Genomic DNA, 14,702 nt, shown 5'->3' with positions numbered 1-14,702 from the left:
ATGGGCTTCAATCATGAAGCACCATATATGGGGAAAGGGCTTATGGGGGATTGTGGATGGTTCTGATTCGGAACCTAAGCTATCTCTTACTAAAAAGGAGGGAGATAAAGACGTCCCTCTATCGGAAGAAGAGAAAATCAAGGCTATTGCCTCATACGAGAAGAAATGGAAAGAATGGAGAATATCTCATGCGAAGATAATGTCATGGCTTATCAATAGCGTTGACATTAAAAAATGCTCAAGTCTTGCCAAATTTGATCATGCCGATAAGGCATGGGAATACCTTAAGAATATGTATTCCCTTAAAGATATTGCACACGTGTGCAACCTCCAAGAAAAAGTTTGAATGATGACACAAGGAGACAAAACTATTCGTGAATATTACAATGGGTTGTCTGAACTTTGGGAAGAACTTTCCCTTTTAGAACCAAAGTGGCATTGTGCCGAAGACATCGAGCTTCGTCAGAAACAACTCGATGTTGAACATTTTTACCAGTTTATCACTGGATTAAGGCCGGAATTTGAAACCACTAAATCGGCCCTACTTCACCGGGGAAAAATTCCTTCTATTGTGGAAACTATTGAAGAGTTAACAATGGAAGAAAATCGTCTCCGGAAAGGTTCTTTAAAAATTGAAGATGATTCCGTTTTAGCCGTGTCTAGACCAGGGAATCATGTTCGATCATATAGGCCTCCTCACTTTAACCGACAAAATGGTGACTATGATAAGAAGAAAGTTATTTGTCATCACTGTCATGAACCGGGACACTACAGGCCACAATATCCCAAACTTAAGGAGCTGAGAGAAAAAAGAGCTGCAATTGCTGGATCGGAGCCTAAAGATCAGGATGCACCAGTTTCCCTGGCCCAACTAATGGAGATCCTTCAGCCTCTCATCAAAGGTGCCTCTTCCTCATCTGAAGCTTCAACCGGCGCAGCAGCCTCATCTTTTTCTGATTTAGGTAAAATTTCTTGGCTTCTTGACTCTGGTGCATCTTTTCATATGACCCCAAATAATCAAAGTCTATCCAAATGTGTTAAAAATAAAACAAGTGTGTCAAAGGTCTTTACTGCTGATGGGACTTCTCTTGAAATAGAAGGAATAGGAGATTTTAAAAAAATTTATAAAACAAAAAAAATTTTTATTCCAAAAATTAGACATGTTCCCAAATTAAATTTAAATCTTTTATCTGTATCTCAAATTTCTGATTATGGGTGTAATATTTCTTTTTCTTCTCATGGTTGTTGGGTACAGGATCGCCAGTCAGGCAAGCTGATTGGGGAAGGCCATAGAGAAGGAGGACTCTATTACATGGATTTTTTGGAAATGCCGAAGAAAGCTTTTTGTTATAATATTCAAAAAATAGAGTTGGAACTGTGGCATAAGAGACTTGGTCACCCACATATAGCCAAAATCCAACATTTTCCAAATCTAGGGAAATTTTGTAACTCTGAATCATTTGATTGTAAAGATTGTATTCTCGACAAAATGAAAATATTACCATTTCAGAACAGAACCTTTTTCTCTTCAAGACCACTTGAATTAATACACTCGGATGTTTGGGGTCCTGCACCAGTAATTTCTAAAGGAGGATTTGTTTACTATGTTATTTTTGTCGATGATTTCTCCCGACATACGTGGATGTACTTTCTCAAACATAAGTCTGAAGTATTTTCATACTTTCAAACTTTTCATAATATGGTTAAAAACAAATTTCAAAATGATATTACTATTTTTCGCACAGATTCAGGGGGAGAGTTTTTATCCACAGATTTTCAAAATTATCTTAAATTGCATGGCATCACACATCAAAGATCTTGTCCTTATACACCTCAACAAAATGGACTGGCAGAACGAAAACATCGTCATATTATAGAAACCACTAGAACTTTATTAATAGCAAATCAAGTCCCTAAAGACTTTTGGGCAGAAGCTGCCTTAACTGCCACCTATCTCATTAATAGGATGCCATCTTCTTCGTTACAAAATATCACTCCCATTGAAAAACTTATGAACATTTCTCCAGACTACTCTAGATTAAGAATATTTGGGTGCAAATGTTTCATATTTACTGACAAAAATGATAAACTTTCCCCTCGTGCGATTCCCTGTGCCTTTTTAGGATATGCTGAAAACCAGAAAGGTTATAGATGTTTTGACTTCAAAAATAATAAACTATATGTGTCTAGAAATGTTTCCTTTCTTGAAAAGGAGAGCTTCTTTGATTTTAGAAAATTAAAAGACATCACTGAGTACTCCTTTTTGCTAGATCTAACATCAACATCTGATGAATATGACCTTGATTGTAACTTTGATGATGATCCAAGAATTATTGATCTTAATGTTGAAAATGAAGAAGTTCATAGAGATACTAGTATTCAATATTCCAGGCGACAAGAGTCTAATACTCCATGTGCACTTGAGAAATATTCTAACATTCCAACTAGACAATCATCCCGAATCTCGAGGCCTCCAGAAAAGTTTGTATCATACGAGTCTTTCTCACCCACATATAGGGCAGTTATTGCATTAATTCACTCATATGAAGAACCATCCACATATTTTCAAGCAAAAAATGATATCAAATGGATAGAAGCCATGAAAGTTGAATTAGATGCACTTGAAAAGGCTTCTACATGGAATATTCAAGATCTTCCTCCAGGGAAGAAAACTATAGGATGTCGATGGGTTTATAAAATTAAAACCAAGAGTGATGGTACTCTTGAAAGATATAAAGCCCGTTTAGTAGCCAAAGGTTATGCCCAAGAATATGGGATTGATTATGAAGAAACCTTTGCTCCGGTGGCTCGTATGACTACTGTCCGAACCTTAATTGCCTTAGCTTCTATCAAAAAATGGTCTATTTTTCAAATGGATGTCAAAAATGCTTTTTTAAATGGAAAGCTAGTTGAAGAAGTATATATGGAACCCCCTCCTGGTCTAAGTATTCCTAAGGGTAAAGTCCTTCGCTTAGAAAAAGCTCTTTATGGACTTAAACAAGCACCAAAAGCTTGGTATGATAGGTTTAGTCGTGTTATGATTGATATTGGTTTTCAATTCTGTTTAACTGACACTGCTTTGTTTATTAAGAATTCTGATGCAGGAATCATTGTGCTTCTTCTTTATGTGGATGATATGATCATCACCGGAAGCGATAAACAGGGAGTTGAAACAATCAAAACACTTCTTAAATCTCATTTTGAAATGACTGATTTGGGCTTGTTGAGATATTTTTTAGGCATTGAAGTTGCTTATTCTCCTAGAGGATATTTATTATCTCAGACTAAATTTGCTTTTGATATTGTTTTCAGGTCTGGTATTACTGATGATAAGAAAGTTGACACTCCAGAAGTTGTTAATGTTAAAATGAAGATTGATGATGGAGAACTTCTTGCAGACCCTACTCCTTACAGACAGCTTGTCGGGGCACTTTCCTATCTATCCATTACCAGACCAGATATAGCACATGCTGTTCATACAGCAAGTCAATTTCAACATGCTCCTACTTCTGTTCATATGGGAGCAGTCATGCGTATTATCAGATACATCAAGTCCTCTCTTTCACGAGGACTTTTCTTATCTTCCTCCTCTTCTCTTGATTTAATTGCATATACTGATGCTGATTGGGGAGGTGATCCCAATAACAGACACTCAACCACTGGCTTTTGTGTCTTTTTAGGGGAATCATTAATCTCGTGGAGGTGTAAAAAGCAGCAGAAGGTATCTCTCTCATCCACCGAAGCTGAATACAGAGCCATGACAACCACGACCATGGAAGTAGTTTGGCTCCGACGACTGCTTGCTGACATGGGAGTTGAAGCAACAAAGGCTTCACAAATGTGTTGTGACAACAAAAGTGCGATCTACATTGCCAGTAACAGAACATTCCACGAACGCACCAAACACATCGAAATGGATTGTCACTACGTCAGAGAGGAATATCTACACGGGATAATTGATCTGCCATATGTCACTTCAGAATATCAGTTAGCAGACCTCTTTACAAAGCCTCTCGCTGCTCCCCGATTTCACTTTCTCTTAGACAAACTTTCGCTCATTGTACCGTAAGTTTGAGGGGGAGTGTTAAAATGTAAAACTGTACATATATGTATATATAATAATATTATATTATTATATATATAAATACATTTTTTATTTCTTTCTTTTCTGTATTTTTTTTCCTTTATTTTTATTTTTTGTCTTTATGTCATCTAGTTCAGTTTGAACTAGAATGACTGTTGCTAGTCAAGTCCTGTCCAAACTTGACTAGCAATAGAGCTGTTGGACTGACACAGTCCAACAGCTCTTAATAGAGCTGTTGGACTGACACATTCCAACAACTCTAAATAGAGCTGTTGGACTGTGCCCAACAGCTCTATTGAGTCCTCTTTCAGCTGTGTATATAAAGGGGTGCAGCCCCTCTTGTATTTCACTCCAATGCTTCTTAAGCAATTGGTTTTTCATATCAATAAAGAATACATTTTTATTTTTATTTTGTTTCCAGTTATACCCTTTTTAAGGGTTATGCTTTAGTGTCATTCTTGACACTTGCTCTTGTTAATCAAAGCTCGTGTTTCGAAGATCCCCATTTCATTTCAGTTTAGAGTCAAAATGTCCAAGTTGTCACTTGTGCAAAAGTCATGTACTTCATTTTCATAGTATCAATAAAAGAGCAACAAAGCCTTTTGAGATTATATGCTCAGATGTTTGGGGTCCTGCGCCCACTGCCTCTCTCTGGATCTCGATACTATGTACTCTTTCTTGACTCTTACACTCGTTTTAGTTGGATTTACTTCATGAAAAACAAACATGAAGTTTTCAAGTTGTTCAAACAATTTCATGCACTAGTCCAAAACCAATTCAATACCAATGTTGTATATTTCCAGTGTGATGGGGGGGGGGAGAATACATATCCCATGATTTTAGTGAATATTTGAAGGAGCATGGCATTACACGTAACATTTCTTGCCCTCATACCCCTCAACAAAATGGAGTAGCTGAGAGAAAACACAGGCATATTGTTGAGACAGCCTTGAGCATGATGCACACTGTGGGTATTCCTTTCTCTCTTTGGACAGAGGTTTTCCATACAGTTGTTTTCGTTATTAACAGGTTGCCCATGACCATCCTTGAAGATAATTCTCCATATTTTGTTCTTTATAATTGTCATCCATCATATGAAGAGCTACATCCTTTTGGTTGTGTATGTTATGTTCATATTGATCATTCATTGAGAAATAAGTTTCAAGACAGAGCTGTACAGTGCAAGTTTCTTGGGTATGCAGATGACTATAAGGGATACAGGTGTTATGATCCTCAGACAGGCAAAATTCGGGTATCTAGAAATGTTGTTTTTGATGATGAAAACTTTGACACTCTGGGTTCATCTTCCATAGATACACAGGATAGTTATGATCCTTGGCTCAGTGGCTCACTTTTATATGACTTGTTGCCTTATGAGGATTCAGCTTTATCGACAGACAATGAACCCTATACTTTTGATGTGGAACCACATATGGAAGACATTCCTCCTACAACAACATCCTCACGATTTTCTGGTCTTGTTTATTCTCGTAGAGTTCATCCAGTTAATGATGAGACTCCTCTACGACATTCCACTCAGATTAGACACCCTATAGATCGATGGGTAAGTTATAACAATTTCTCTTTGGATTTTCAAACATTTCTAACTAGAGTGTCCAAGGAAACAGAACCCTCCTCCTTTCATGAGGTTGTTCATTCCCGTGCCTGGGTAGAGGCGATGAATGAGGAAATGGAAGCATTGCATGAATGCAACACATGGAAAATTGTATCAAGGCCAGATAACAAGAATGTTGCAGGATCCAAATGGGTGTACAAGATCAAGCACAAATTGGATGGTAGTGTTGAGCGCTATAAGGCTCGTCAGGTTGCACGAGGCTTCACACAGCAGTATGGGCAGGATTACGATGAAACGTTCAGTCCAGTAGTAAAATTGGGCACCGTTAGGATTATCATTGCATTGGCATTACAACATGGATGGTCACTCAGTCAACTTGATGTTAAAAATGCTTTTCTGCATGGTGAACTAAATGAAGAAGTTTACATGGAGAAGCCACCTGGTTATAGCATGCATGATTCATCAAATTGGGTTTGTAAACTTCGACGCTCTATTTATGGCCTGAAACAAGCTTCTCGATCTTGGTTTGAAAGTTTTTCCACGGAAATCCAGCATCATGGGTTCACTAAAAGTGTTCTAGACCATTCATTGTTCATATTCAAAAGTGATTCAGCTATTGTTTGGGTGCTTATATATGTTGATGACATCATTATTACCAAGAGTGATGAGGATCACATATCTTGGGTTATGTTGGCTAAATTCAAGATGAAAGACTTGGGTCCCTTGCGATATTTTCTGGGTGTGGAAGTTGATAGTCGACATGAGACTATTACATTGAGCCAACATAAGTACACCATTGATATTTTACTTGCTACAGGGATGGAGAATTGTAAACCAATTAGCACACCTTGCCTTCTAAATCATAAGTTAAGTGCTAAATAAGGCATTACTTATCATGATCCTACTTTGTATCGTCGAGTTGTAGGGATGTTACAATACTTAACATTCACTAGGCCTGACATAGCATACTTTGTCAATCAGGCTTCGCAGTTTATGCATGCTCCTACAGATGTACATATGGAAGGAGTAAAAAGGATCCTTCGGTATTTAAAGGGTACGATTGGAGATGGCTTGATGTATACCAAGGACACAACTTATACGTCAGGGCATCGACTATTCACCTACACAGACGCGGATTGGGTTGGTGATCCTGACGAGCGCATATCAGTTTTGGGGTATTGCATTCTTATCGGCAATAATATTGTAACATGGAGTAGCAAGAAGCAAAAGACAGTGGCGCGATCTAGTACTAAAGCAGAGTATTGTGCAATGGCAGCAGGAACAACCGATGTTACATGGGTGAGACACCTACTGCAAGAATTACAAGAACCGATCTCGTCCTCTATGCTTCTTTGTGATAATCAGAGTGCTATTAATATTGCCTTCAATCCCATCCTTCATTGTCGCACGAAGCATATCGAGATCGATCAACACTTTGTTAGACAAAAGGTGGAAGAAAAAGAAATTGAACCTGCATATGTTCGGTCAGATATGCAAGTTGCTGACATCTTTACCAAGGGATTATCCACTCATCAGTTTTGGGCACTCAAAGACAAGTTGAGCATGATCAAAGACCATACTCAACTTGAGGGAGGCTGTTAGTTTGGATCATGGATCCGACCCGCACCACATTCCAAGGATCCACCTCGGGATGCGTGGGCAGTGGCATGCTTGTAATTTAACTTTATTACTTGTGCTTTGAAGAAAATGAAATCAAGAAGGGCAGTTGGCCCAGATGGGGTATACCTATCGAGGCTTGGAAATGCTTGAGAGAGAAAGGTTTAGAATGGTTGACAAATCTTTTTAACTTGATTTGGCGAACAAATAAGATGCCTGATGAGTGGAGGAAGAGTACTTTGGTGCCTTTATATAAGAATAAGGGTGATATACAAGATTGCACAAACTATCGTGGTATAAAACTCATGAGTCATACTATGAAACTTTGGGAGAGGGTGATTGAGTCTAGGTTGAGGAAGGTTGTCATGATATCGGAGAATCAATTTGGTTTATGCCTGGAAGATCAACTATGGAAGCTATACATCTTCTTAGACAACTTATTGAAAGATATAGAGAGAGGAACAAAGATTTGCATATGGTTTTTATTGATTTAGAGAAGGCATACGATAGAGTACCTAGGGACGTTCTCTGGTGGACAATGATGAGGAAAGGTGTTTCTCTCAAGTACATTAGTATAATTAAAGATATGTATGAAGGAGTAGTAACCAATGTCCGCACTTGTGGAGGGGTGACAACCAATTTTCCGATAACGGTTGGGTTACATCAAGGATCTGCTTTAAGCCCTTTTCTATTTACGATAGTGATGGATGGGCTTACGAGATCAATTCAAGAAAATGTACCGTGGTGTATGTTGTTTGCTGATGATATTGTTTTGATTGATGAGTCTAGAGCTGGGGTTAATGCTAAGTTAGAATTATGGAGACAGACATTGGAAGCTAGAGGTTTTAAGTTGAGTAAGAGTAAGACTGAATATATGGAATGTCGGTTTAGTAAGCAACGAAGTAGTGATGGGAGTGTAGTGAAGCTTGGTGAGCAAGAAATACCGGTGAATGATTATTTCAAATATTTGGGATCCATCATTCAAAAGTATGGAGAAATTGATGGAGATGTAAATCATAGGATAAAGGTTGGGTGGATGAAATGAAAAAGTGCAACTGGAGTGCTGTGCGATCGTAGAATGCCATTGCGGTTGAAGGGAAAGTTTTATAGGACGACTATTAGGCCTGCTTTACTATATGGTACGGAATGTTGGGCTGCCAAGAGACATCATATTCAAAAAATGAGTGTAGCTGAGATGCGGATGCTTAGATGGATGTGTGGAAATACAATAAAAGATAAGATTCGGAACGAGGAGATACGTAAGAAGGTAGGTGTTGCACCCATTGAAAATAAGATGCGAGAGAATCGTTTACGGTGGTTTGGACATATTCGGCGAAGGCCTAATGATGCTCCAGTTAGAAGGTTGGAGAAATGGGAAAATATATTAGTTAAAAGAGGTCGGGGTAGGCCTAGGAAGACTTGGATGGAGATGATAGGAAAGGATATGAATGCTTTGAACCTCACCGAGGACATGGCATTGGATAGAAATGATTGGAGGAAAAGGATTCATGTGGAAGACCCAAAATGAATTTCTTTTTTTGGTTCATATCGCTGACCTCAATTGTTTTGGGATGAAGGCGTAGTTGTTGTTGTACTTGTGTAATGTTATACCCTGTATAACACTTATAAATAAGAAAAGAAAAGGGAAAACCCTATTGCCGCCGACTTCTCTCTTCTCTCTTTACCTCATCTCTAACCCTTACAGGTTGACATTTCTGACACGAAGGCCCCTGCCTTTTTTTGTTGTTCCAGCAGGGGCCGATGGTCCCCTGCTTTTCTTTTTCTTTTCTTTTAAGATTTCCAATAGGGACCGAAGGCCCCTGTCTTTTTAAAAATAACTAACGGGGGCCGATGGCCCCTGCACCTGTTCTTTAGCGGCAAGGGTAATTTGGCCCTGCCCCATCCTTTTCGAGTCAACTGGGACGGTTGGCCCCAGCCCTATGTATCGGAGAAGTCGAGTCTTCGCCTTTCTTTTGCTTTTGTTTGGGTTGCATGTTAATATCGCATAATTGCAGCTACTACGGATCCCACTCGCGCTCCGCGACTCAAACCGTCAATCGTGTACATCCGCAGACGCCAGCGAGCTCGTAACTCTCCAAGGTAGGGGAAGATTGCACAAAAGACTTGGATAATTGAATTAAGTTCAATTAAACTAAAAACGATCATTAAATGAATATATATATATATATATACAAATATATATATTTATACGGGTATGCACTTCACTCAAGGATGCGGTTCCGAAATCCTTGCCCTTTACATTCTATCCGGTTACTTGCCGTCATGCGTCGCGTCGAGGTTTAGCGTTGCGCATCTGCTTACCGCCTTTACCTTACGTCGCGCTCTGCGCCTAGACTCTTGCTTTTGCATAATGTTGGCACAAGGTACTGCTGTTTCAAAAGATAAAGTAAAGTTGATAAACTTTACATCTTGGTGAAACACTCCTGTTGAGGCTTCTATTGAGGAGCTATACCCCCCTTCATACTAGAGTACTTGTAGTCGTGCACGACACGTCTAGTACTGCGATGATCGGGTGAGACGGTCGTGCGACCTCGAACAGTGCTAAATGCACAATGCTGTAATCACATAAATGGCCTCACATTCGCCTTCACAGGCAAGATGCTCGAGTGGTTTAAAGACCACAACATAGAATGGGTCGTTAGTTAAACAACCCCTAACGTACCTATTCGCTTCTGTGACTGTTAAGGGAGAGGACAGAGCGGTACAAACTTCAATGGACATGTGGTTAACAACCACCCTACGGGCAATGATCCGGCCTCCCCAGTCATTGGAGTTAGGGGAAAGGGCTATGTCACATGGGTGCGGGTGCGGGCGCGGGTGCGGGGATTCGGCACTTCCAAAAAACCCGGGTGCGGGGGTGCGGCAGGGGAAAAAATGTAATAAGTAATATATATATATAAGTAATATATATATATATATATATATATATATATATATATATATATATAAAGGGGATTGGGGAATAGGCGGGGTTTTTTTTTTAAACTTTGCAGCTGTCAGCAGCTGTGCTGACAGCTGATGCAACAGCTGTGCGTGAAAAACTTGCTTTATGCTAGTCTGTCAGCAGCTGACAGACTAGCATAAAGTTTTTTTAAAAAAATTTTGAAGCCCATTTGGGCATTTTTTTTTAAATGGACATTAATGATCCTAGGTGCGGTCAACGCACCCAGGATCGAGTTGACCGCACCCGGTGCGGCACCCGCACCCGCGTCGAGTCGCGTCGACGCGGGTGCGGCACCCTCCTAGCCGAATCCCTGTGACATAGGGAAAGGGGCTACAATAGTTAGCTCGATACTTCTGCAGAAGTTGGATGCATCTGTGGCACTGCCTCCTTTGGGGAATCCTCTCTCGGCTAAAGTCGTCCCTTTGGAGCGAACTCAACTAGCTATTCGGGTTATTGAAAATACATAGAATAACAGACGCCCGAACTAGTCTCAGTTGTTTCTACGTTTTACCTGCGCGTACCCGCAGGCTAGTAATTATCGAAACATAAGGTCTGTTCAACAGTTCGTTGGGTCGTGAGACTTGCTTGTACTACTGATTCGCTTGTACTACTAACTCGCTTGCACTACTGACTCGCTTGCACTACAGACTCGCTTGCACTACTGATTCGCTTGCACTACTGACTCGCTTGCACTACTGATTCGCTTGCACTACTGATTCGCTTGCACTACTGATTCGCTTGCACTACTGATTCGCTTGTACTACTAACTCGCTTGCACTACAGACTCGCTTGCACTACAGACTCGCTTGCACTACTGATTCGCTTGCACTACTGACTCGCTTGCACTACTAATTCGCTTGCACTACTTACGCGCTTGCACTATTTTACCTCGTGCATTGCTTACTTGTTTGACTGCATATTTGCTTTAAACTGCATAACCTGCTGAATTAAATGTGCATAATTCAGTTTCCTGCAGTCTCTCTTGTGCACTTACTAGTTTTTTGTCAAACTAACACATTCTATGAGTACAGGTGATGATTAGGTACACCACAGGCGATGGCAAGATGGCTCCAAGACGTTCTTCCTGCTCTTAGCTTGCGTCTTGTTGTTTGGGGTTTTGTAACAGATTTTCCTTGGAATATCCGAATTTTGTACTATTTGGAGAACTTCGTAAATGAAAGTGGTTTTTCCAAGTGTTTGCAAGTAGCATGGGTTGTGCGTTTTGGTTCTTTTAGCTAACGCGCCCAAAGTTGTCAGCTTGCCTTTCTGAAATTAACAAAAGTATAGCCTTTTGCTGATTTCGTAAACCATCTCTGAGATGAAGAAATTCTTTTTTAGTCTCTTGTCTGTTTTTTCTGAAAGGTTTGCAAGTTTGAAATTTTGGGGCGTTACAGAGATTCCCATGAAGTTTCGAAAGCGAGGAGTATCTCGCTTCTGAAGCGAGTTTTCGGGAAGCGAGCTTTCCACCTACCTAAGAAGCTTCATGTAACTCTGCTTTAGATTATGTGTGCATTTAACGACGCAGATTTGCGTTTCTTCGCCAAGTCTCTATTTTTAAAAGGATTTCACATGCGAGATTTCAATCTCGTATTATTCATTGTCTGAAAAAAAATAAAACAAGTATTTGGTGTTTGCGTATTCGCAACCGAGTTTTTCCCTCAAACCTGCGTAACAAAACGGCATCGACTACGTAGCCCTAGGTATTATGTACGTCTGGTTCTTCTCCTTGGTATCCAAAATGACATAGATATTCTCCGATCTAAATCATGGAACATTGAAATTTCTAAATAAATGTCAGGGTTTCTTTCTGAGAAACCGATATTCTTCTCATCGTAGTAGTACTATCAGACATGCACGGCATGTTAGTACTACAATTATTAGACAGGAGGTTTATGGTAACCTCGTAGTGTGAAAATGTACGATGAGTAAAAGAAAATCACATAAATGGTGATGATTGCCTTCATAGGCAAGATGCTCGATTTGGTTCAAAAGACCAAAGCATGTAGAATGTGTCGTTAGTTAAATAGAACATGACATACTCATTCCTCTCTTTGGTTTCGTCAAGGGAGATGATGAGATGGTACAAAAACTCTAATGGACAGGTCGTTAAAAAATACGCTCCTCGAGTAGCAATGACTCGGTGTCCCTGGTCATCAGAGTTAGGAGATAGGGCTAAAAAAATTTATTCTAGGTGGTAGATCCTATTGGCTTCTGCAGAAGTTCGGATGCATCCCTTGCTATATATGCTTCTTGGGAATTCTCTCTCGATCATTGGTCGTCCCCTTAAGAGTGAATTCAGCTAGTTGTCCAGGGTATCAAAATACATAAAATAACAAACCTCCATGCAGTCTCAGTTGTTTCTACGTTTTTTTTTTGTGTACCCTCAGGCCAGGTAATTATCGAAACAAGATTATCATACTCGTTTTGCTTATTCTGAACTGCGTATCACGAAAGGAACAACACATATGTTAGTCTTGTTCTGAATTTTGATATTTATACACCTACCAGATTTTTATAAGTCTGACCCGTTTTATGGGGTACAAGTGATGATTAAGTCGGTACGGCAGGCAATGGCGCGATGACATGATGATGTTAAGATCTCACTCTATCTTTATTGTTTCGCTCCTGAGCACGTTTTATAATTTTGTATAAGGGTTTCTTTTGAAATTCCTCTTTAGTATAAACTTTGATTATCATAAACCTCGTTTTGAATCTATGTGGTTTCAATGCTTATACGGAGATACAAATCTATTGTGTAAAGGAAAGTTCGCCTGTAATGTTCCCAAGGTCCGTTGACTTGTTATTTCAAACACTATTTTTTCGCTGAACTATCATTTTAAATTCTAAAAAAGAATTGATTGCAAAGCCTTTAATCTTTTCCTAAAAAGTTACAAGTGCGGGATTTTGGGCCATTACATAGGGTCCATGGGACTACATATGTTGGCCATAGTGGGCTAGGCATCACCTCTATAGACGGGACCTGGTAAGTCTTCTGCCTACTCTCCATACATGTCTAAACTGTAGGCTGAAAAAGCTGCATTTTGAGCCAACACTTCTAAAACTTGTCTCCAAAGTTTATTGGATCCATGGGACCACATGCATGTCCCACTGGGCTGGGCATCTCCTATAGAAGGGATCTGGTAACTTCTATAGAATACAGCTGCCTGCTTGTCCTGCCCGATCCCTGCACATCCAAATTGCGGACTAGAAAGGAGACATTCTATAAGTCATGGTCCTAAAATATTTTGGCAGTGTTGTTTTTAGTATAATTTTAGATCGGCATGTTGAGAAAACTAGGCTTAGCATGTATCTTTTCCATCTCTTCTATCTTTTTATGTATAACTCAAGCTTCTTTTACCTAACACAAAGAAGAAGCCCGTATGGACTTGCTTGATTAACTCTGGTCAAATTTTGACCAGCCTAAACCACTTAAGTGGAAAAGGGACATAGCCAATTGGTTCCCTCATGCACATGCCATGAGCACAAATATAGTCACTGGTTAGTTAATTGTGCACATGCTGCATGTACCACAGTTTCTCTAGTCTCTTGACCTAGGGTGGTTTCCTAATTGTCTCTGAATAAAATGTCTTTGGAATTGTTATCAAGACATCCTACTGCCAGACAGTCATGCATAGGTTTCACCATGCAAGCTCAAACTAGCTTTTATCCCCATCCTGTTCTGACAGTGTAAAAGGGGAGCATGTTAACTTTGAGATTGATGTTTTGTTTTATTAAATTTTGTAAATGTTGCCATGCCTAGTCATTCAGGCCTGATGTCAGAGCACGTGTGAGGTGTAATGTTCTTGTTCTGCACCACACATGATCTTACTAATTTAACTTGCTCGTATAAAAGCAAAATTTTAGTCCATTCTATATGTTACAGATAAAATGGCCAAGACTGCAGATGAAATGTCCCAAATAAACCTTTGGTAAGCCATAAGGTTCCCATTGATGTAACAGTGCTTATGGAGACCATGATGTGTTTTTGTATCCACTCTGCAAGTTGCTTGCAGATGCTTATCCTTTTGGTATGCGAAATTGGTAGAAGTACATACATGTTTAAGTTTCTGTACTTGTCAATGGAACATTTGCTTTGGAAGGTTGGTTACTTTATCTATCTTTGAACTCCTTTTCTAGTTGTTTATGTTGCATGCTATTTAATACCTGTTGGTGCAAGTTTTTTATCCACATTTCCATTTAATGGGCATGTTTTAATTTCTCATGTCAGTAATCTGCTAGATTTGATACTGAGCGTCATGGCATGCCTAAAAAGGTTGCTGTCCGAGAATAACTTGGTCTTTCACCTTGCAACTTGCAGGATCTGTATATTCTGGGGTTGACTTTTGCAAAAAATTGTGTGGCGTGTCCATTATTCGAAGGTTTGAACTAAAACCACGTATGTAGGCTTTGATTGTTGATGATGTTCTTATGGTGTTTGTTTTTAACCTACTCTATTCATT

At 39.5% G+C, this 14,702-nt stretch overlaps 1 protein-coding gene across 2 annotated transcripts in view; it reads left to right on the top strand.

Moving 5' to 3' along the window:
• LOC149840581 (uridine/cytidine kinase UKL1, chloroplastic-like) overlaps positions 1-14,702 on the top strand; it is a 77,404-nt gene that overhangs the window by 45,046 nt on the left and 17,656 nt on the right. For both annotated transcript variants that reach the window (XM_090003216.1, XM_090003215.1), the window contains exon 10: positions 14,561-14,621. In XM_090003216.1, coding sequence (XP_089859342.1) covers positions 14,561-14,621 — 61 coding nt within the window. The remainder of the gene's footprint in view (positions 1-14,560; positions 14,622-14,702) is intronic.

This window comes from Nuphar pumila, chromosome 4, assembly GCF_984573655.1.
Source record: "Nuphar pumila chromosome 4, dmNupPumi1.hap1.1, whole genome shotgun sequence".
In the NCBI taxonomy this organism is placed as follows: domain Eukaryota; kingdom Viridiplantae; phylum Streptophyta; class Magnoliopsida; order Nymphaeales; family Nymphaeaceae; genus Nuphar; species Nuphar pumila.
This window is presented reverse-complemented; position numbering and strand designations above follow the sequence as displayed.